Here is a 24,179-nt window from a genome sequence, read left to right as displayed (position 1 = left end):
TTGACTTTTTATGTCAAATAATTAAAAATTGAGTTATTAGAAAAATATGCGATTTCGCAATTCATCTTTTGATATACTGTAAAATCGACAATGAAAAAGGTACAGAAGAAAAAAAGCAAAAACATCGCTTCAGAAAAACCAAATTTGATAGGCTTTCATAAGTTCGATGTAAATCCGCGCATAAAGAAGGAAATAATACAATTATTTAAAACAAACAAGAAAAAAGAATCCTCAGATTATAAAGACAAATTGCCAGTATGGAAGAATTTTGAAGAACCTAGCGATTTTGAAAGAGGAGTCAAAATGCTAGCGTATTGTATGGATATACAGGTGGATCGTTTCTTCTAAAATAAAGAATTTTTGTATTATTTTATTTGAATTTTGAAAAATGTAAAAAATAAAACAAAATTTGGTGAGTCTTGTATATTATTGTATTATTCTAGTTTAAAAACTAAAAACTAAGCTTAACAGTCTCATTTTAATTAAAATACTACCTACTACAATGTTATATTTAATCATATTCCCTAGAACTACAATTTAATCTTACTGATATAGTCTTAACTTTTAAAATTTTATAATATATTTACACAATAATATGTATAATCCTGTCATTAGTTTGTACTGGGGGGGTCTTCATAGTACTTCTCTCCGTACCAGTCTTTATGATCATTCAGAAAACTGAAAATGATAAATAACTTTATAGTATTGTAGCACGGCATATAAATCACACGCAGGCTAAAGGCTGATTCATGGTACACCGGGCCGTACCCGAGCCGGGCACGTTCCGTAAAGTAGACACCGAGCCACGTCCGGGCCTTCAATATATGCTACACCGAGTGGACAACGGGGATCATGTCCGTGCCGATTATATTCTAGAAAACAGTGTTGCCGCAGTGGTACATTTGTACCAAATTTGATACTTTTAATTCTATTTGGTACAGTGGTACTACATTTTTAAATCCAGGATGATTTGGTACAATAATTATTTTCCACGCGCACCGAAAATGAATAGATATTTAATAATTATTGTCGTTGATATTGCATTAAACGCGCTTACCGATACCATTCGGAGAAAATCCGCATTAATTAACGACGTATTATAAACGTTGTAATGTCCATAGCGTTGCCTATATTAAATAACCCGAAAAAAAAACTTGAAAATTTACTGTTTCTAACATGCTTCTATATTTGCGTTTTTTTTTAATAAAATTTAAGTTTTCCAAGTATTGTGTGTAGTATTAGAATTACTTAGATTTCTTCAACCTATACATACTTATAATTGGGTTTTCTGAATTTCTATTTCATGTTTTTCGTCTCGATTTGTGTCTTTCTCCAGGAAGTTTTTTTATGTAGAAATTTATGAAGAAATTCACAGCGACCAAACCGGTTAAAGTCATATGCAGATGTATTTTGTTGTGCTTTAAAAAATTGTACCAAAGTGGTACATTTTTAGTTTATAATGTGGTACGCGCTAAAAGTTGGGTGCGGCAACACTGCTAGAAAACAGTCGCTATAGGCCCGTAGACGAACGAAGTATTTAGCCCGGGCGACTCATTTATGTTTGCCGCAACGGGGCCGGACCGTAGCGGATCCGAGGAAAAATGTACACCGACATTTCTCGGACGGGGCACGGACGCGTTCCGGCAAAGCTCGGCCCGTGCTCGGCTTAGCATGAATGCATAAGTATATATAACATTTGACAATGTTTGGCCGTGCCTTCACCGTCGCACGGCCCCGGCCCGTCACGGTGTACCATGAATCAGCCTTAACTCTGCCCAGGTCCCATTGTTTTAAATTTCTAGAAAATTTGACCTTGAAAACACCATTATGGGTGCCGAGTCAGGGCCGGATTAAAACGTATCAAAAAATTTCCCAGAAAATAAACTAATGATAGACAGGGTTGTATTAAAAAAAATACTGTAATTGACTGAAACTGAATTTTATTTACACCAATACTTTTATCTAAACAAATGAATCGTTAACCGCGCATACTCCTCGAAAAGTAACAATGAAAAAATCAATTAAACATTTAACTGTAGAGAATAAACAATTAAAATTAAAAAACATGCCAGGAGTTACAAACAAGAATTAAAGAAATACCCAATAAAATATCTATTGAACAATGTAAACAGGCTACGTACAAATTATGTCCATCAATGGACATAGCAAATTTTGTTAACATTCATCATAATATAATAATAATATCATCAAGTGCAATTTATTTTATAATAGTGGTCGTGATAATATTGTAGGTTTTGAGGACCAGAAGGGGAACAGAGAGTTTAAACCAGCTCGGGTGTCTAATGTTGTTATTGTAAGAGGTATCTCTACCAATGGAAAGCAGTTCCTAGCTTATTTTACAAAGCTTTTATTTAACTTGCTTTGTATGTATGTTTGTTCGGGGCAAATCTTTAGAAGCACTTCCTTTCATTGTAGGAAATTGAATTTTGGCATGTATGTTTTTGGTTCAGTCCCAATGACAATACATTTTCTTGCAAAGCATGACCCGAATTTTTGACAGCTGTCAAAAAAATTTCGAAGTTGTCCGATTTTGATAAAAATCGATATATAGGATGGCCATGGGCAAAAATGAAAGAAAAAAAAATTTCAAAGTTGTCCGATTTTGATAAAAATCGATATATTGGATGCTCCCTACCCCATAGTCGGTTTTCATTTTATTTGTCTCACATTTCAACTGTCAAATTTGACAGCTGTCGTTTTTTTTAAGTTCTCCTTTTTTAATGAAAATCGATATACATATTATTAGGATGCCCATAGGAAGTTATTTAAGAAAAAGAATTGAGTTTAAGTGTGTGGCACTGAGAAACCAGCATAACTAAAAAGTAAAAAATAAATTTAAGAAAAAAAACTTTTTAAAAGAAGGTTTTATTTAAGTACATTAAAAAGAAAAAAAATAAACTTTTATTATGGACTTATAACGTCATTACAGAATTTTATATTATATAAAAGCTTGTCGCGAGATTTGAGTGTACAGTTGCACTCATAAAAATCTGGTACAACTTTATCTTGTAATTCCAATATCTTGTAAACCTATCATTATTCCCATCCAGGATAAATTCATCCAGTTTAGAAGAACATTTAAAAAACTTTGTGTCCGAATATTACACACGGGTACTGAAAATTGCCAAAATGATCTGGCAAACATCTTATTAAAAACGGCAGACCTTATTGTTTACGTCGGAATCCGTAACATTATTATAAAAAAACGAGACCTCTGTTCTTTTCTCTCTGAATTGTCATGAGCTATCCGTAAAATTAAAAATAGATACGGATAATCAGAAAAACAGTAATTTAGAAATGAATCTTGTTTGTCATTTTGCAGGATACCTAATAATAAAAATTACTTTGAATGCCGTAGGCAATGATTGAGTATTAAAACTAAAAGAATTTCGGACTTCCATTGTACTACTAAACTACAAAAACCAAATATATCACACACAATAAACAAAAATAAAAAAAAACAAAATATATCACTCAAGAAAAGAATGAAATAAATTAAGCCGCACGCTACTGACTCAACGCTGCCGTAACTGTACGTTCTCGATGACAAAGACTACGACTGACTACGACACTGGTTAATTTCTGTTGCTGGCACCCATAATGGCGGCGTGCGCTAGGATATGCGCGTAGCGTTCCCGCCAAAGCGAGTTGGCCTGCCCTGTGATTTATATGCCGTGATTGTAGTTTATACTCTGTTTTTTTTCTCAGGTAAGATTTCGACAGACGATGACAGAAGAAAAGCAGATGACGTCCCATACCAATCTATTTATTTTACCAAAAAAATTTCTAATAATTTTTAAGTTATCTATGGATGGGTTTAAATATAAATCCGTCATACGTCGTGTCTTGTTGTTTTAACCAGTTTTATTGGTTTATTTAAAAAATGACAGATCGTATTTCAATTTTATTGGTTTGACGGAACGATGAACGACAAACGGACGCCGATGCGTATGAACTCGCCTTTAGATTTTTGTCATTTTTGACGCTTGTCAAAGTCTTGCCAAATTATAGGTTAGAATCACGGTGCAAAAACTTAAATGGCAGGATTTGGAACAAGAATTGCCAAATCCCGCTGTCAGAGGGCGCCACTGTCGATTTAAAAATACATGGGCGGAGTAAGAGGGAAGGAAAAGTTTCTTCCCGCCACCCGTCTCATCGTAATATTTCGTCATTTTTTTTGGGCAGCCATCAGTGCCTAACTTTTTCTGGAGCTGAGAGGTATGTGTTTTGTGGCTGTGAGTGTCGTAGTGTTCATTCCCAAAGTAAAGACGTTTTATGTTGTGTGCCCGGCCTTTTATAGTGTATTATTTTAAATTAAGAACTTTTATTTTGTGTATCCATTTAGAGTGAATTATTCTTTATATGTAAGTACCTAGAAATTAGTTTATAATAATATAACCTGCTCGATAAAAGCTAGGTTAGGTTAAGTTAATTGTACCTTGGAAATGGCTATCGATGGAAGATTGATATTCATTAATTGGTTAGATTTACTAATATAATTTACATTTTGAATGCCATCAATTGTCATTCCTAAGGTAGCTTGATGCAGCTTTTCGTAATCGTATGGTACAATATGATCGAAAAAAAACGGCGTCACCGTTGGCTATGAAATGAATATCGCTGTCATTCTCTCTCTATATGTAAAATTTTATGAGGAATGTCATCGACCGCGTCATTTCCAAGCCAACTTGACTCCGTTTTTTCGATCATACGGTATTACTTTAGTATTACCATGTACCTAGGTATAGAAATTTAGAAAACAAAAAAAATACAAAAAGAGTTGTATATATTTTATCCGAGCAATAATTGTAATGTTTAATTTTTAGTTGCCTATAAATTTAATGAGCCGCACTTGTATTGTAAAATTTCGAAATCTACAAAAAAATTAAAAAATAAATAAAAATTTATAACAAAAAATAAATGATTTTTATTATAAACTTCCTTGTCATATCTGGTATATAATCAATTCACATGTGTTATTAATCATACACCTATTATTAAGTTAAATCTGATAGTACTTTTTGATTTTGGTATAGAAAATATTGTAATGTGATTTTTACCGCATGTGTATTGTTTAACGATTATAGGCTAGATATTTGTTTGGCAAGTATATTAAATCAAACATCTTTTACAACATATTTTTTAAAAAATATATTGTATAAGATGTTTATTTAACTTTACTTGAAACAAAATATCTGGTATAAAATCATCCTAGTTTAAATATTGTATGATCGAAGAATACGGCTTCAAGTTAACTTAGAAATGACTATTGATGACATTAACCATATAACTTTACAAAGAAAATGTTATCGATCGTCATTTTTAAGTTAACTTGGAATCGTTATTTTTCGAACATACGGTATATTAAATTAATTAGGTGTAATATAATACTATAGATGGCGCTGCCAAAATTGCTTTGAATGCAATGTAGATTTCTTTTTAAAATTTAATTGCAGATTTCTTTTTTTTAATTTAATTTGTAGTTCTAAATCCGTGCCATAGATGGCGTATCAAAATGTTGTCCTAATTTTTTGTACGGAAGATTTCGTTCTGTTTTAATCTGTTCTGTGGTTAAATTTTGTGTCAACTTTTGTTAAATACCCTGCGTTTTGGAAGATGCTGCATTTTGATTCGTATTATTACGTGTGTTTTGTGTCTTTTGAAGTCAAGTGGAGGAAAAATCGAGTGAAAATTAACTGTAGACCCAGAGCACAGTTTATGGTTTATACTCGCTGCCCAGGCAGAAAGTTTTATACACCAATGAGGTTGCCATCGATAAAGTTTGTATACCATTTCGTCGTAGATAAGTGCATCTCGTATATGGTAGAAGGATCAAACTAAACACATACTAAAAACTGGAGTAGCTGTAAAATATCGACATCACACGATAGGTAAATAATGGATTTTAGTACTGCAGAAAAATAATGTCAAAAGGTACTGGTTTAAAAAAATTAAGATTAAAGTTAATTAATCCACCTTTAAGGTATAAAATTTGGTAGGTGTTATTATTAATAAAATAGTTTGTTTTATTTACCTATGTTGTTTTATTTATTCCTGTGGAATATTACAAATTTGTATTTGTACATAAGTTATATTGATAAATATAATCATAAATGCGGTAGTTTCATAAAGCTTGAAAGTAAATAATAGTTCTTTTTATATTTTTTGGTATGTAGTGTCTTGTTCTTGTTTGTTTTGTATTAACACATACCGTTTTTATTAAATAAAATAACTCGATTACATTTTTTCAGTTTTATACAGTTTTTTTCACAATATTTTGAAGTAATCACTTGTCATCTTGTCAATCAAATTTTAAATATATCCTGCCATGCGTTCCAGTTGTACCAACTTATTTCTTTGTAAAATAAAATAAACTACTTTGAAATTAAAATGACAGACACATCTATCACTGTCAAGGATCTTCTCGTTGGACAGACTATAGGCTTTCGCGGCCATCGTTTGAAGAAATTTGTTTTTTCGGGTTTTTAGGCCGTCGTCGGTTAGAATTGCTTATTTTATAGTAATTATAATATAGTAACAGAAAATCTTAGCTAAAATAAGTGGAAATATTTTTCAGGGTTGGTAGATCTCTCTCGATAAAAAACATATTTATAACAAATGGGAAAAAATATGATTGAGTGAACAAAGTTTATATGGAATCAGTTCAGAACACTCAATAACAATTTTGATAAAGGTTAACAAAAAGTGGGGCCTAGGTACAATGCAAAATATCCGATAATATCCAAATTAAAATTAATATTAAAAAAAAATGTTTTTTTTTATCATTTTGAAATTAGAAACCTTTCACTACGACTCTCATACTACTTAAAAATATAGTATAGTAAACGCCACGAATGTTTGAAAGTGATTCATCAGTCGCTACCATGTGAACTAATCTGTTCAAGGTCACATAAAACTTAATTCCAGTGCCGTGATGTTTCAAGTCATATAATAATCAATATATAATCTGTTGTAATTTGTTGTTTTAACTGTCAAAGTCTTGTCAAAACATATATTTGGTTCACAAAACATCCCCCTTTAGAACTTTTTCTTTAATGGCCATAAGCGGGAGTAAAAGCCCAACCGCCCGAACAAACACTAGAGGCGCCACCGGTCATCAAATGGTGTAAAAATTACGAAAATTTAATCATCTAATTTTGACACAAGGGATCGCGCTTAACTTTTTCAATTTTAATTCAATATTCATTGTTTTCAAACTATATTATTAGACTTTGTAGTATTTTGTGAATGTATAAATGTTTTCTTAGTATAAAGTTGCATAATAGTAATTTAAATTATATTACATACATATTTAAGATTCAAATATTATGACATATATGTCAGTTGCCGTCTAAAATATCATCTTGATATCAAAAAGTTAGTTATTGTCAAAAGTAGTTAAAATCATGTTAAAATATTAAAATTTACAAGTTATAATTAGATATTTTACATTATTTCAACAACAAACACATGATAGTACAGCGTAATGTTGATATGCAGGTCCAAAACAAAAAGTGCCGTTATATTTTTCAGTTTTCGTTGTCAGCCGCGGAAGTTTCAGTAATTTTAGTGTTGTCGGATATTTTTAATTGTGAAATAGAAATATTGCGTTTGGATTGCAAATCTAAAAGTGGAAGTTTTATTGCAATGTAAGTAAGCGTTTGTCCATTTTATATTTTACTTTTTTCATACCTACGACAAATATACATATATTGAAATTTTATAATTCGTTTTATTTAAAAAAATGTTAGAAAACAAGCTTGTAATCCTGTAATTGACATAATTGTTATGTAATATATTCCATTTAAATGTAATATATTACTTTACAATTAAAAAAATGTAAATTTAAAAAATATATTAAAAATATATACAGGCATTAATTGAAATTTTTAAGTGCGAACAAACACGAGAGGCGCTTTATTATTTACTTTCATTTCTTAACATGACAGATGAAGTTCTAAAGGGGGATGTTTTGTGATTTGGTTATAAATATAAACTGGAATGCCCCATTGGTCGCACTGCAAGCACACCAATGGACTGGCGCACAAAAACGAATCAATCAAAGAAACGCGATATAGTATCGTCTTTGTCATTCACGCTAACATTTTAGAATAAGTAGGAGGAGCGCAGGCAGATGATTAGACCGGGCCTTTAAAAACCTACGTCTGCGGTAAAAATTTACGTTTTTAATGTAAAAATGATAGCACGCGTGTCTATTCTAACTTCATTAAGCCATGAATCACTCCCAAACATTCGTGGCGTTTACTATATCAGAATTATAATCGTTATAACCGTTATCAGAATGATAATATAACCACTTACTCGATAATACAATCCACATGTCTCAAAATAATTTTCATTTTTGCTTCTGGAATACTGGAAGCAGTGAATAGCTCAGGTAACTTAACAAATAACCTTGTAAAATGAATAGCTCCATATGCCAAACATGGCGGTGGAGGTTGCTGACTGTACACATGTTCGGGCAATAAGCGCCACGATAGAGCTTTTGCCAGCGGACCATTTATATCAGAATTACTGCTTCCTACACTAAAAAAATACTTATTTTATTAAATACAGGCAAAAGATCGAAGAGCGAAAGTCATCTTCATACCCAAAATAGGCAAAACTGACTGGGCTAACCCCAAATCATTTAGGCCTATTAGTCTCACATCGTTCATATTAAAAACGATGGAGAAAGTAGTGGACAACCATATTAGAGTAAATCATCTACAGGTTAAACCACTGCACAATAGTCAGCATGCGTATAGAGCGGGCAGATCCATAGAAACTGCTCTGTACCAGTTAACTGAGCTAATACAGGCAAGCCTGGATAGCAAAGAAACAGCACTTTGTGCCTTCTTGGACATTGCAGGGGCGTTTGACAATATACCTCACAAGGTGGTCAAGCGATCTCTTGAAACAAGAGGGGTGAACAGTACGATAATTCGCTGGTTTTGGGAAATGGTATAAAAAAAAAATAGGTACCAAAACTGTAGTTGTTAAAACAACGCAAGGAACTCCACAAGGTGGAGTGACCTCCCCCCTACTGTGGAGCTTGGTAGTGGATGAACTACTGGAAGAATTAACTCTAGCGGGAATACACTGCATAGGGTACGCAGCTGACATAGTCATCATTGCACGGGGGAAACATGAAGGCACCCTGTGTGATATTATCCAAAGAGGACTCCGCAACGCTGAGAGATGGTGCAGGACTGTTGGGCTGAGTATTAACTCAGATAAAACCGCAGTAGTGCCATTCACCAGAAAGCGAAGTTTGAAAAACTTGAAAAGAATCCATCTAGATGGAAAGGAAACACTGCCATCACAGGAAGTGAAATATCTGGGAATAACCCTGGATAGTAAACTTCTCTGGAACAGGCATATTAAGAACATTACCAGCAAAGCCACAAAGGCTCTCATGATATGCAGAAGACTGGCGGGAAATAGGGTGGCTGCGCCCCTAACATTTTGCGCTGGATGTATACCATGATAGTAAGACCCATGATTACTTATGGAGCAGTTGCTTGGTATACAAAACTAGAGCAACGTACAGCAAGGCAAAACCTGTGCAAAGTACAGAGACTGGCATGTATCTGCATCACAGGTGCCATGAGAACATGTCCAACAGCAGCAATGGAGGTCATTCTAGACCTAACACCACTGCACATTGTCGTCGGTAGTTATGACAATGATTAGAATGGTTACTGACGGAAACAGTACTGGGAGAATTTTCAGGTCAGGGGCTTGGAACACCCTCAAAAAGAAAATTCCACTTCTCCAACTCCCAGTGGATGACATACCAAGAATTTACAACTTTGAGAAACACCTCACTGTAGTATTGAGTAATAAAAAGGATTGGAAGAAAAAAACGCTTACTCAGCATATAAAAGACCATACCATCACGTGGTATACTGATGCTTCCAAAACCAAAGCAGGGACAGGCATAGGAGTATTTGGGCCGAAAACTGAATACTCCGAACCAATGGGCACCTACCCCAGTATCCTTCAGGCAGAAATTTGCGCCATCGAAAGATGTGTACAATTTATCTTAGATAGGAACTATCGGAAACAGGAAATTGCCATCCTATCCGATAGTCAAGCAGCACTTAACGCGATCAACTCAGTAACCATCAATTCGAAGTTGGTCAAAGAATGCCTAGAGAAGCTCAACAAATTAGGCAAAGAAAATAAAGTCCTCCTACTCTGGGTGCCAGCACACCAAGGGATAGAAGGCAATGAAAAAGCAAATGATCTAGCTAGAAAAGGAGCGAACACTCCACTAACTGGACCAGAACCGTTCTGTTTTCCAAACGGGAACCAACTGAAAGCGGAACTGAAGAATCTGGAAGACTCCATCCGTAACTTGGAATGGGTGTCCTCCAACGGTCTAAGACACTCGAAAAAGTTCCTTAGAACTTATGACCGAGAAAAAATCAAAGGTTTTCCTTGATTTAAGTAAAAACAATCTTCGGATTGTCACGGGGTTTCTAACAGGACACTGTCTCCTCAACGAACACCTCAGTAGGCTGAAACTGAGAAACAACGGCGAATGCAGATTTTGTGGGGAAAATGGGGAAACACCAGAACACCTTATCACTGAGTGCGCCGAGACGACGACCATTCGTGCCATGAACCTTGGTACGTCTGATGTCGAGGATGGAGAGCTGGCCTCTGTGGAGCCGTCTCAGATACTGGCTTTTCTTAAAGCCCTGAGACTGTATGATGAGTTATAACTCGTTATAACTCAAGAAAGGGGAACACACAATAGATCTATAAGGTCGCGGTGATTAACTCCCCTCCTAAACATTCTACATTCTACAAGGCAAAAGATTCACAAATTTCCAAATACCTGGAGCATGGCTTTGAATAGTTTGTTCCATTGGTTTCTTCAACAGTTGAATTCCCATTTGTTTGTGGTTCGTTCTTGTTCGATCTCAATGTTCTTCTTCGAGCATTAACTGAAGAAGCATCGCCTACACCATTTTGATTTACCTGATCACTATTTTGTATGTTGTTTGAATTGTTTTCTGTACTATTGCTATTTGATTCATTTTTAACTCTAAAATTTTTTTACATAATATACTGGTCAGTAGTATTTTACAGGGTGATTACTTGGGTACTCTTGATTTAGGAACACTTACTCCAATTTTACTTCTGATGATCCCGGTGGTTGAATTACAGCTGTAGCTGTGACAAACTGTCCAGCATCTTTTTCTGCTCCATATAACAGTAGATCATTCAAGGTAAAATCAAAATATATTCTCAAACCATCTACCACTTCTCTACAAAGAGCTAGACTACAAAAAAGAGAGATAATAAAGTACAAAGAACATCTAACCTAAAAACTTTACTTTTTTTGTATGTCTTCTGTTTTAGGCTTAGAATCTTTATAAAAATTATTTCTGCAGCGATAATTTTGTTTTTCTTGAAGTCCACATATTTGATTAGTTGCATAATGTTTATAGTATGATTCCAAAATAAAAACTACATTTGGTTCTGCTGGTAACTTAACTCGCTGTAAAGAAAAACAACAAGAAATAAGCTAGTCATAGAAAAAGCTATGAAATAGATAAAGTCTATCCAGCAAAAGAACATATGATATCGAAGATCTTACTTTATTCTTGCCATTTATCAAGTAATAATCTTCTTCTAAGATCGCCCTAAGTTCTGGGATAATATCAATTTCAATACTTTCATCGTCTATAGAAGAATTTTCATCTGAACTCGTACTCATTTCGTGATCATCAGTATCAATTTGTGTGGGGCTTCCTGAACTACCTTCCTCAGATGATCCTGCTGTTCTATCTCCACTTTTTTGATTATGTTTCTTCCTTTCTTTTCTATAAAGATAAGCCCCTCTGAAAAAAAATAATAAAAAAATAAGTCTTACTAACTCTGATAACACAAAATGGTGTTTATATTCACAATAGAAGAATGGCTTACAACTGCAATTGCGCCTTTTCTGCTAAATCTTTCTGTAGTTGTCGATTCTCAGGTGTATCTTTTAAAACATACTCTTCTTTGACACATCTATCCCATGAAGAATTCCAGCCCTAAAAAAGTGTACATAAAAACGATATTTATATCAGGCAAACAAAAAAAAATAACCTGGAAATGAATCAAATATTCTACAACTTTTTTTCCTGCTTGTTCTTTACGAATAACAATATCTAACACCTAAAATATACAAGTATTAAAAATTCAAGAAAATAGAGGCACTCAAAAATTAACCTTAGAGTCGTACAATACTTTAGCTTTTGTCGGATCTGGTTCATAGCATAGCACTCTTTCTCCGATAAAAAACTTTAGTTTGATTCCTCTGGTTGAAACCATTTTTTGAGTATTTGCGATTTTTATAAACACATATTCGCTTGTTTTATTTGTGTTCCACCATTGTTCCCTCTTCTCTTCTCTTGTCTCTGGCTCTTGTCTTGTTCCACTAAAAAACATGACCACAGACCATAAAGAAATATAACCACAGACTAACCTAAATAAAAATAATTAAAAAAATTAGTTTGTGGTTGGTTTGTGGCATGATCAGAGATAAGGCATATCAGTTATTGGTTGTCTATGGTAAACTAATAAAAATAACAGCCTAGTCCGCCTAGGTGCCGCCTAGTCTCTGGCTATATCACTGGCCTAGTTAATTATAATTAATTTTTGATAACAGCTAATGGATAACAGCTGATAAATTTTGAGTTAATTATTTTGACGATTTTATTTTAAATGCGAAAAAGGTGTTTTTAAAGTTTTTAGAGCTATAGAGTTTATAAATACGTTCATTTTGTGTTGTGGATTGTGACTAAGTGCCTACGATATTTTTATTAATTATTTTAAAGCAAAACATGGAAGTAGGTACTCTAAAAATAACGCCTGCAAAAGGTGAAGCTGGGAACTGCTGTTATTAAAAATGCATTATGCGAATATTGGGCGCATTCAGTAAACACACCAGTTAGTCCAACGGTGCAGAAAATTAAATTGAATGCCAGTGGTAACTCACCGGTTGATTCACTGATCACTTGAGAGCCTACCCAGTGCCTTCTATTAAAAGATCAGCCTGGGGGCGAGATTTATGACGTCACGCTAGTTAGATATAATGGATTAATAAATATGTTGTAGAATACATGGAAAACATAATTATTCCTCGGATTTTTGGTTTGTATTTTAAAAATGATATAGTTTAAATTAAATATACATAATATACAGTTAATAACTACAACATATATACCTATTTATAGTAATAAATACTTTGGCAAATAAACTATGAACCATACAAATGCAGCAAATGTTTTACAATGTACAAATAATGTATAGGTACATAAGATAATGGGTAAAATGTAAAAATATTTTAAATTTTGGGGTTTGAAAATCGATCTAGTTTAACAAAAAACATTTAATATCTACTAATAGTGATGTATTATTATTTGCATTCACAAAATTTATATGTATATTTTGCAAGTATCAATGTTCGAAAAATTATATTTACAAATAATACAATATTATCTAAAAAAGGCGTCAGCGATGGCTATGAAATGAAGATCGCTGGCATTTTATATGTTAAATTATTCTAAAATTTTTGATTTTCTTGGGATTTTTAGGTTCGGGAAAACGCTGATTAAGTTTTCATTTGGGTTTTCATTATTTTTATTTGGTATAAACGTTTCGGCTAACTATAGCCTTCACAGTGTTGTGTCATATGAGAAAAAATAGTGTCGAATATAATCCAAAAATTACATATACAATATAATTCACACCTCATAATGTTTACTGCAATTAATAAACTAATATAAACTTATCAAAAGATGACCACATATTTTTTAAAATTATTATTCTTAACACTAAAATTATCTACATTGACTATGGAGTACGCAGTAAACATTATGTGCGTGGTGTGAATATTTTATATGCAATTCTTTGGATTATATTCGACACTATTTTTTTCATATGACACAACACTGATGGAGGCTATAATGTTAGCCGAACCGTTTTTTTTTAAACCAAATAAAAATAATGAAAACCAAATGAAAAATCAATCAGCGTTTTTCCCGAACCTAAATTCCAAGAAAATCAAAAAATTTAGAATATTTAGAATCAAGGTTCAAGAATATCAAATTTTCCAAGATTGTAAAATTCTAGTTAATTATTTTATGTGTACAGTTATTTAGGGAATGTCATCGATGTTCATTTCAAGCCAACTAGACGCCGATTTTTTCGATGATACGGTATAATTCTTACGTAAAATGTAAATAACATTAGACCAATTAAAACAAAGAAATATGAATTTCTTAGTATTTTTAGTAACACCTTTATTCTTAAAACTTAATTTTGTATTATGCAAATATACCAATTTTATTGTTATTTTATTCATATTGTATTCAGCCATCACTTAAATATTTGATATTAATTTGGTATTATAAATAATCAATACTATTCATTAAAAATTACTGAACAAATATATGTTATGCTTAACATACATTATATATTATCAAACAAAAACACATTCTTCTCTTAAACTGTATCAGTCTTGTCTTTACAAAAATCTTTTTAAAATTTGAACTCAAAATAATAATCTTTTCATGATCTCTAATACACATATTCTTTATTTTTCCCTAGATCATAATACCTACTTACGTGTTTGAATCTATCGAAGCTGAACCAGCAACACTTGGAGTGGAGATTCCACAATATGAATAAAATAAACATAATTGTCCAGTTTTCATTAATACCATCATGGGAGAATATTATTTTTAAATTTATTAAAGATATTTTCAATAAAATTCTCTTGATTTATAACTCGTACCCACTTTTCTTGCTCTTCCGGACACTTTAGGCTGCCTAGTATAATAACTATCCTTTCCACCAGGAACACAACAAAGATGAGGCATAGCACCAAAAACACACTCCACTTAAGCTTTATTGATGAATTGTTAGAGTCTTAAAAACACACACAAAAATCACGATAAGTAAAAAAAATGTATGGGCACTTTTAGGTTAAATCACTTACACAACGTGTAATTTTTAAAATTTCTATTTTTTATGCGAAACCGAGAGTGACCATATATCTGGTAGTAGTTTATGTCACTTCAACACCAAAATAATTAGTTTTTTGCACTACAATAATAAATAATACAAAAAATCAAAGAGTTAAAACCAAAAATCAACCGACAAAATATGAAACGGAATCTAACCCAATATCTAAGTATGTACAGCTGATGAAGTAAACAAAAGTCCGCCCGCAGGCTGATCTTTTAATAGAAGGCACTGGCCTACCGTCAGGGTTCGGAAAACTACATGTTACATTTAAAAACTACATAAACTACATTACATGTAGTTAATGTAGTTTATGTAGAGGATGTAGTTTATGTAACCTATGTATGTAACTTTCAAATATCAAAGGTTTGAGGTGAGGTTATAATAAGTTGAAGCTTTAAAAACACATAATGTATTTCAGAAAACAAAAGAAATATAGCTTTAAATATAATATTTACATCATATTATCTCTATTACACCTTATACAAAGGAAAATTATTCAGAATATCAATACATAGTTTATTAATGTAGTTTTCATGTAGTTAATGAACGGGAAAAGCCGTAGTTTTTGAAGAAAAACTACACGTAGTTAATCAGGTAAATTACGTCTTAATTAACTACTTCCGAACCCTGCCTACCGTATTTTGTTTCCGGTTTATTTACGTACCGGTAACAGAGCCGGTAACTTGATTGTTCAATGAAAAGTTATCGGTAGGTCTTTACCTTGGGCTGCCTTGGGTCTTTACCGGTTAATATCGGCAATGACCGACAGCCGTCCCGAAAGGATTAAATAAAAAATAATAACTCTAAAATATCTGGGGTGCGTTTGCACCCCGCACTGATTTATGCAGGTTAATTATGAAATAAAAGACGAAAGTAGAATTGACAATTTTTTATTAAAAGGATATAATTTCAAAATTTTATGTTCAACAAAATTTTACATACAAAACAATCAGATCATTTTAACCCAGGTCCACACAAAAAGCAAGTAAAGCGATTTAGCGTGTAAAGTATTTAAAGCGCCTCTTTTGCGACTAAAACTTTGGACTAGAAACAAAATAACACGAATATATACGAGTGGTTCAAACCAAAAGAGTTCTAGTCGCAGAATACGATTTAAACGCTATTCACCTATTCACGCTAAAACTTAGTATACTCTGTTTTTTTTCTCAGGTAAGATTTCGACAGACGATGACAGAAGAAAAGCAGATGACGTCCTATACCAATCTATTTATTTTACTAAAAAAAGTTTCTAATAATTTTTAAGTTAACGATGGATGGGTTTAAATATAAATTCGTCATGCGTCGTCACTTGTTGTTTTTAACCAGTTTTATTGGTTTATTTCAAAAATGACAGATCGTATTTCAATTTTATTGGTTTGACGGAACGATGAACGACAAACGGACGCCGATGCGTATGAACTCGCCTTTAGATTTTTGACGTTTGTCAAAGTCTTGCCAAATTATAGGTTATAATGTTGTGACAACTTTTGTCAAATACCCTGCGTTTTGAAAGATGATGCATTTTAATTCGTGTTATTACGTGTGTTTTGTGTCTTTTGAAGTCATATGGAGGAAAAATCGAGTGAAAATTAACTGTAGAACCCAGAGCACAGTTTGTGGTTAATACTTGCTGCCCAGGCAGAAAGTCTTATACATATACACCAATAAAGTTACTATCAATAAAGTTCGTATACCATCTCGTCGTAGATAAGTGCATCTCGAATATGGTAGGATACTAAACACATACTAAAAACTGGAGTAGCTATAAAATATCGACATCACACGATAGATAAATAATGGATTTTAGTACTGCAGAAAAATAATGTCAAAAGGTACTGGTTTAAAAAAATTAAGATTAAAGTTAATTAATCAATCTTTAAGGTATAAAATTTGGTAAGTGTTGTAAATAAAATAGTTTGTTTTATTTATCGACATCTCCAGTGCGATCGAGTCGGCCTACAAACACGTAAACGTTTACGTACGCATGCGCATTTCTTATATTTTTTATTTTTTATACACGTAAAAGATTCTTTACGTCTACGTATACGTGCCAGCAGCGGCCGACTCGACTGTATACCGTTGTTCTCTATTAACGACTGAATCCTAAGTTTCTTTTTGCTTTCATATAAATGTCGAACACAAATATTGTATTGACTTCCAGCTACTTTTTCTGAATAGAACTTTAAATAGAACTTTTCACCCTTCTATTATCGATTATAATTACCACGTCCACACACCTACCGATAAATCGATGACTGTCAACTGCGGCAATACCACTCCGCTACGACAGGCGCCGCCGCGCGGCACCGTCGCCCCCATAGACAAACTAACAAAAGCAAGACGCGTCAACGCTGTACTGCAAAACGGTAACAAGTTTGATAAGAGTTTATTACCGCGCTTGCGTCAACTGGCCTTTTAGACGAGGACGGTTTACTTATGGATTGTGTATTTTGTAGTAGCCTTTTAGACAAGGATGTTTAATTAAAAAGCGTTTATTAAAATCAAATAAATTTATTTCCATCGGTAAAATAAACAATAATTTCTGGACATAACAGATATAAAAACAAAAGTTAAATAAACGAAAACGTATTCCTCTTATTAAAATAACAAAAAAGATGATAAAAAAACAACAGTTATGGTAAACGAAATAAAAGCATTATTCTTCAAAAGGTACAAAAAAATAATTATGCATATTATAATATTAATAATAACAAGAAACAACATCTTAAAAAATATACAACTTTTTCAAATATAAAACAAAAACATAAACTTCACATTTTCACAAGAATTTGCAAAAATATTAAGAGTCTATTATAAAATATAAAGCACGAAAATTCAAATCATAAAAAGATTAAAAAGATAAAGATTCTTCTAACTTACAGTCAATTTGTAGGACCTTCGTTTTGTCTACGTTAGCGATGTAATCACAATAATATGTATAATCACAGTAATTATTATGTTCTTCATAAATGTAAAATGTATTAAATTATTTGTTTTCGTTTTGTACGCTAATAAAATAATAGTAATAAGCAAACAAAACGCAAAATCAGGAATTCAACAGTTCGTTCAAGGATGGTTCAAGGCAAAAACGTTTTTCGTTTTATTTAGGTTAGGTTTAACGAGTGCGACTGCGCGATGATTTCTGACTCAACTGGCCAGCGCAAAAACAATAGTTCGACTTCTTCAATCCTTTGAAAAGTCTTGCTTTTGTTAGTTTGTCTATGGTCGCCCCTGAGTAGGGGGCGTAAAATATCGATGAAATACATAATATATACAATAAAAAATATCTATTTTTTATTGTTTTTTTCTCATACTATACACTATTGGGAACATAAAATATTCCTTTAATAAATTTGATTGACAAAAAGTGAGAGATAAACATTTATTGACTAGTATGATTTTTTCCGTATTCTATTAAAACTATTTTTATATACTATAATATTTTTAAAAACTCGGAAAAAGACAATTTAAAACTTCGAAATATATCTGCTGAGTGAAAAAAGATCCACAATTTCAACTTTTCTCGGGTAATTATCAACGATGCTAAATAGTTAGGCCTCCAGTTGGTGACGTCACGAGATTTTTACGTCACAGCAGTCCGGCCTTGTTATTACGGTGGTTACGTTTCAAGTCAGTTTTTGTGTTCTCCAAGTGTGTCGTCAGAATTCAAATTACTTTACTCGTGTAAACGCGCCTTTAGTATATAAAAAAGACGACAAATAGCTTCACAGACAAAAATCGCTTTCTGTGTGTATAAAGTGATTAAAGCGTATTTTTCCACTAATCGCAAAAGGCGCTTTACACGCTAAAGCGATTTACTCGCTTTCTGTGTGGCCGTGGGTTTAGGTTAATAATGGTTCAGAAGACGTACAACTCAAGAATTCAAGAAGGGCTTTGCAAAGATGGAACAAATTACATTTCAGAATATTTTTCATTAATACAGGACAACCTTGAGACCATTACTTTTTTGACATTATATAAATAATTTATTTATTTTAACATTTAACATTTTTGATTTAACAATGATTATTCAGTTTTAAGATATAGGTACATTTATTTTCTTTAATTTCGGTATTTTTTTACGCATGAAACGTTCATTTTAAAGTGAAATTGTACTTTGGCTTATCTAAGGTTAAATATAAAATAAAAATGAGACATTTCAAGAGTTACATTCGAGGTTTATACTAAGGGCTGGCAAAGGTTAGTCTTGGGTCGAGATTTCCGTATACAATGCGTTTATAATGTACTGAACAAAGAGAGGATAGTAAACACGTTGCCAAACGTATGAAATAAACCGAGAAACTGTGCACATCGCTAAGAGACGTGAAAGGGGATATAGCTGATTTGTCGCAGTCGACCCAATCAATACCTCTGTCAGTACTTAAAGTTCTAGGGAAAGGTGTACGTCATGCGTTCAGCTTCACGATTTAATTACGTCTCGTGATACTTAATTTGTTTATTTATTAACGAGTCGTTGTAATTTTCCCTATAGCTTGAATTTTTTTAAGTGCAAGCTAGAAACACTTGCATTTTTGATAAAAATAAGTGGAATTGAGTGGGTGTTCGATAGTGGTCGCGCTATTAGAACTCTGAATTCAAAAATCGATATCTCGAAATCTATTAGAAATAATAGATTGTAGTTTTTTCAAGAACTTTGTTAATATTTCTGCTGTATTTTCTTTGTCACAGTATGTGAAAATCTTTATCAATAAAAAAATTACACGATTGCTGAAAATTGCTATGCTTTAAAAGTAAATGGATGGATTGTTTACAATTTTTGAATGGAAAAAACAACCTTATCGAATTGTTCTTATGTAAACATATTGTAAAATATCCGATCTTGAAAATAAAAAAAAAAGGTTCAATATCTAAAGTGATTCTTGAGTTATGGCCTGTTATGTGTTAAAAGTTAAGTTCTTAAATAATCGCGATTACTGACGTTTTCTCGTTATAAAAAAATGACACCCTAACGATATCCTTATAATTCCATTTCAGATGCTCAGAAACATGCCTAATGATTTTATCTAGTTATCTCTTGAAAAAAAAGTCTTTTAAAAATAAGCGGTTTGCGATCGTGATTTTACTTTACTTGATAGGGAAAGGCGTATCGGCAACGCCGCAACAGCACACCGTCGCGCGTCGCGTCGGTCGGTTGCATTTCTCTCACTCCGACACATCTCTCTCACTCCGACAAATAAGATCCCTATGCGATTTACTTCCACACATGTAAATGCCGACCCAAAAGTAACAGTTGCCAGCACGGTATCTCCAAAAGTACAATGCCAACATCCCCTTTTACTGAACAAAGATCATATTTTACGGATCAAAGTTTAACAGGTAATCTTTCAGTTGGTTGGGTAAATTCAACTTGTTTATGTAGAGTCCTGGACGTCGATCCAGACAATTGTGTATCCTCACTCTACAAATCTGTTTTAATGATCGAGGCCTATTATACAAGTCTCTTATAATACAAGTTAAGGGCTCGGTCATTTTACCAGGCACCAAACTCAGCTGCTGTGTATGCAAAATCTTCAAGCACTCGAACAACGGTTTGTGCTGCATCACCAGATAAAACAGCATAATTATTTTTGAAAACAACATGTTTGGATCGGTCATTAAGTTTTCCTTGCGCGATATTAACATGATATAGTAATACAAGATGTAGTTCTTTGTTTTCCAAATGCTTTGGGAGTGAAGAGAATGGTTTTTTATTGCTTCAGACATACTGAGCAGTAAATCTGGATTAGCTCCGTACTGAATTAAGGTTAGGGTTAAGTCATACACATACTGGATGTCCTTGCAATCACGGACGTTCTGAATCATGTCCATACAAGATTGGAGGATGTGTTGAGTGCGAGTGCTGACCCGTACGTTGGGGTCGAGTCCGTAGGTCAGCAATAATATGAGGAGATTCTTGATAAATTCAAAGTTTGTCTGCTTTTGCACATCACAAATGAGGGTTATGTTTTCGGACACTGTAAACACTAGAACATGTAAAGGTGTGAGATTGGCGCGGTAACTGCAATTTGGATTGGCGCCTTGTTTTAGCAGGAGTCTTATGCAGTTCAAGTAACACACCTGAAAAAGAGTATTAAAATTATAATGTTATAAATAATTTAATAGAATAGCCATTTATAAGCCGATTATACACCTAAAAACTTGTTACTATTCGTTCTCATTCAGTAGGAAATCTTTCTCAGGTTGTGCGAATGGGTTGAGTGCGAACGAATGCTTTCCATCTTTTGTCGATAAAAGCGAATAAATCAAAGAAAAATGCGAGCAGCGTGAACGTAGCAGCGAAAACGTTGCAGCGCGAACGTACTGATAAACATGTAAAAAGTTCGAATGGTTGAAATATTAGCGACAGAAAAGGATTCGTTCAAATGTGTCACCTCACCCGGTGCGAGCGGTCAGCAATGGGTACAATACGAATGAATGGCAACATTCGCCAGGTGTATCGACGCACAGTGGGGTATTTGACACAGATAGTTGATCGAAATTTTTATATGTAGAGCTTATATAAATTATTGCTATTTTCAATTAAAGAGGAAATAATATGAACAAAATAAAGGATAATTCGTCGATTCTAAAAAAAGAAAGAAAAATCACTGTTCCAGTGTTTCCACGGTTAATGCCACTAATGCCAGTAGTAATATCGCAACTAATACTACTAATGCTACGACTGATCCGCGAGCAATGCCCATGCCACTAAAGTCGCTACTAATGCCAAATTTTGCTATACTGCTAATGGCACTAATGCGATCGCTTTGTACACAACAATGCCATCGCGGTTTACACCTCGCATTAGTATATCACTGATTGGCAAATTAGAGGAAACCAAGAATGTTTTTCTCATTTTATCAGCAAAGTCGTAAAAAGTCGCAGTATTTTATTTTACTGTATGAAAGCCCAATGTTTACTAAGTAAAACGTATATAGACAATATGCTGAATTCTTTGAAATGCGCAACTAAATCTCTAAGTATAATAAAAATGTCACAAATTTAATCAAATTTTCTAAACGCCTAACTTTTAGTTGCAAAAAAAATCGTTAGTATAGAGAATATCAAAATAAATAATACGTTTTTGTAGAATACATACCTGCAGCTTGCTGAGCCATTTTCAATCAAAACAATAATATAAACGTAAAAAGAGCACAAGAACAACAATTTATAATTTTAAACATAAAATTTAGCCATTTACCTTTTATTTGTGAGAAGTAACAATTTTGACGTTTCATTGAAACAAATGAATGCAACTAAACACACCCATAGCAACGTCATTCATGGCAGAGATGATTTAACTTATCATTTATCTTTTTTTGGGAAATCTTAAACACATTTGCTTTTTCGAATTTCGATCACCTTTTTCATGCTAATACCCCACCGTGCGACGGCTTTAAAGAGATCAATTTTCAAACTACTTTTAACACTTACAAAAAAACTACAAGATTTTCCAATCTTTAACGATAAAATATGCCACGCTCTTTTAAACAATTGACGATCGCGCCATATGCGTCAAAACGAACGCGTGACAGTTCGATCGCAATGACGGCGCTGCAGCGACGGACGACGCATTACGGATGTAAATAAACTCACCTTCACGGTACGAATTTATTACAATATCCTACCTAATACGCCTCATATCAACTATACTATATGTCGTCAGTGAAACGTGATAACCTGATAACTCCATTTTTTACGTTAATAAGTTTTTTTATACCATTTTAGAATTTAGAATGAGTGGGAGGAGGGTTAATCACTTCGACCTTACAGATCCATTGTGTCCCCCTTTCTTGAATCATAACTCATCATACAGTCCCAGGGCTTTGACGAAAGCCAGTATCTGGGACGGTTTTATAGAGGGTAGTTCTCCATCTCCAATATCAGTCGTACCAAAATTCATGGCACGAATGGTTGTCGTCTCGGCGCACTCATTGATGAGGTGTACTGGTGTTTCCCCATCTTCCCCACAGAATCTGCATTCGCCGTTTCTTCTTAGTTTCAATCTACTGAGGTGTTCATTGAGGAGACAGTGTCCTGTTAAAAACCCCGTGACAATCCGAAGATTGTTCTTACTCAGACCCAGGAAGATTTGTGATTTTCTTCGAGTGTCTTAGACCATTGCAAGATTTCCATTCCAGGTTGCGGATGGAATCTTCCAAGTTCTTGAGTTCCGCCTTGAGTTGGTTACCACTTGGAAAGCAGAACGGTTCTGGTCCAGTTCGTGGAGTGTTCGCTCCTTTCCTAGCTAGATTATTTGCTTTTTCATTGCCTTCTATCCCTTGGTGAGCAGGCACCCAGTGTAGGAGGACTTTGTTTTCCTTGCCTAATTTATTCACCTTCTCTATGCATTCTTTGACCAATTTCGAATTGATTGATACTGAGTTGATCGCCTTTAACGCTGCTTGACTATCAGACAAGATGGCTATTTCTTGTTTCCGATAGTTCCTATCTAAGATAAGTTGTACGCATCTCTCGATAGCGTAGATTTCTGCCTGTAGGATACTAGGGTAAGTGCCCAATGGTTCGGAGTAATTAGCTCTCGGCCCAAACACTCCGATCCCTGTTTCCGTATTGATTTGGAAGCATCAGTATACCAGGTTATGGTATGGTCTTTATACCATTAGAAAGAGAAAAAAATACTCTATAAATAAGAGAAAAAAATACTCTATTCAAACCCAGTGATCTGAAATAGCCACCGAAATGCTGCTATCTCCATAATTTCCGTTACGATCACGCTAAAGCAAACACATGAATTCTTACTCGTATGTTTCTTTAGTACAGTACGTCGATCCAGGGTCGCACTAGGCCAAAGAGGCCCGGGTGGCAACATAATCTAACCTAACCTAACCGTTCTGTAAATACGGGGTATCAGTAAAGGGTAAGGGGAAAAACGAAATTCTCTATATACGAGCAATTCATCGGCGTGTTATAAATAGTTTAAATAACATTACTTAGTTGTACAAGCATTTCCATAATACCTAATCAATTGTTTTTTTTTCAACGTTTTTCCACGTAAATGATACATAATTTTTATAAAAATTTAAAAAATAAGGAGAAAAGTAATAACAATTTAATAGAATACGCACTGTTTTTCAAGCTCGGTCTACTACCGTTGTATAAAA

The 24,179-nt window shown here is 33.6% G+C and overlaps 2 protein-coding genes across 4 annotated transcripts in view; both read right to left on the bottom strand.

Moving 5' to 3' along the window:
- Positions 1 to 413: 413 nt before the first annotated feature.
- LOC115876450 (male-specific lethal 3 homolog) lies at positions 414 to 12,455 on the bottom strand. The gene is made up of 9 exons (XM_030892230.1): positions 12,253 to 12,455; positions 12,130 to 12,198; positions 11,965 to 12,074; positions 11,636 to 11,879; positions 11,373 to 11,536; positions 11,163 to 11,318; positions 10,871 to 11,080; positions 8,344 to 8,568; positions 414 to 678 (listed from the first exon to the last, which is right to left on the bottom strand). Exons 1-9 carry the CDS (start codon positions 12,352 to 12,354, stop codon positions 612 to 614), a joined length of 1,347 nt encoding a protein of 448 aa, XP_030748090.1. The 5' UTR covers positions 12,355 to 12,455; the 3' UTR covers positions 414 to 611.
- A 7,697-nt stretch (positions 12,456 to 20,152) lies between these two features.
- The window catches only part of LOC115876446 (ankyrin-3), a 28,649-nt gene continuing 24,622 nt past the window's right edge, over positions 20,153 to 24,179 (bottom strand). For 2 of the 3 annotated variants that reach the window (XM_030892222.1, XM_030892223.1), the window contains exon 9: positions 20,371 to 21,132. In XM_030892222.1, coding sequence (XP_030748082.1) covers positions 20,371 to 21,132 — 762 coding nt within the window. Of the gene's footprint in view, positions 21,133 to 24,179 lie in introns of all 3 variants that reach the window. The other variant, XM_030892221.1, reaches the window with a different exon arrangement.

This window comes from Sitophilus oryzae, unplaced genomic scaffold (genome assembly GCF_002938485.1).
Source record: "Sitophilus oryzae breed Bouriz unplaced genomic scaffold, Soryzae_2.0 scaffold_1436_pilon_pilon, whole genome shotgun sequence".
In the NCBI taxonomy this organism is placed as follows: Eukaryota; Metazoa; Arthropoda; class Insecta; order Coleoptera; family Curculionidae; genus Sitophilus; species Sitophilus oryzae.
Note: the sequence above shows the minus strand (reverse complement) of the source record. Positions and strands in the feature narration are given on the sequence as shown.

Bases quoted from the DNA above. Each gene is read 5' to 3' on its own strand.
- LOC115876450 (XM_030892230.1), bottom strand. From the start codon at position 12,354: ATGGTTTCAACCAGAGGAATCAAACTAAAGTTTTTTATCGGAGAAAGA. The intron at 11,537-11,635 runs GTAAGATCTTCG...TTTTCTTTACAG, and splicing joins TGATAAATGGCAAGAATAAA to CGAGTTAAGTTACCAGCAGA. The intron at 11,319-11,372 runs GTAAAGTTTTTA...TCTTTTTTGTAG, and splicing joins ACAGAAGACATACAAAAAAA to TCTAGCTCTTTGTAGAGAAG.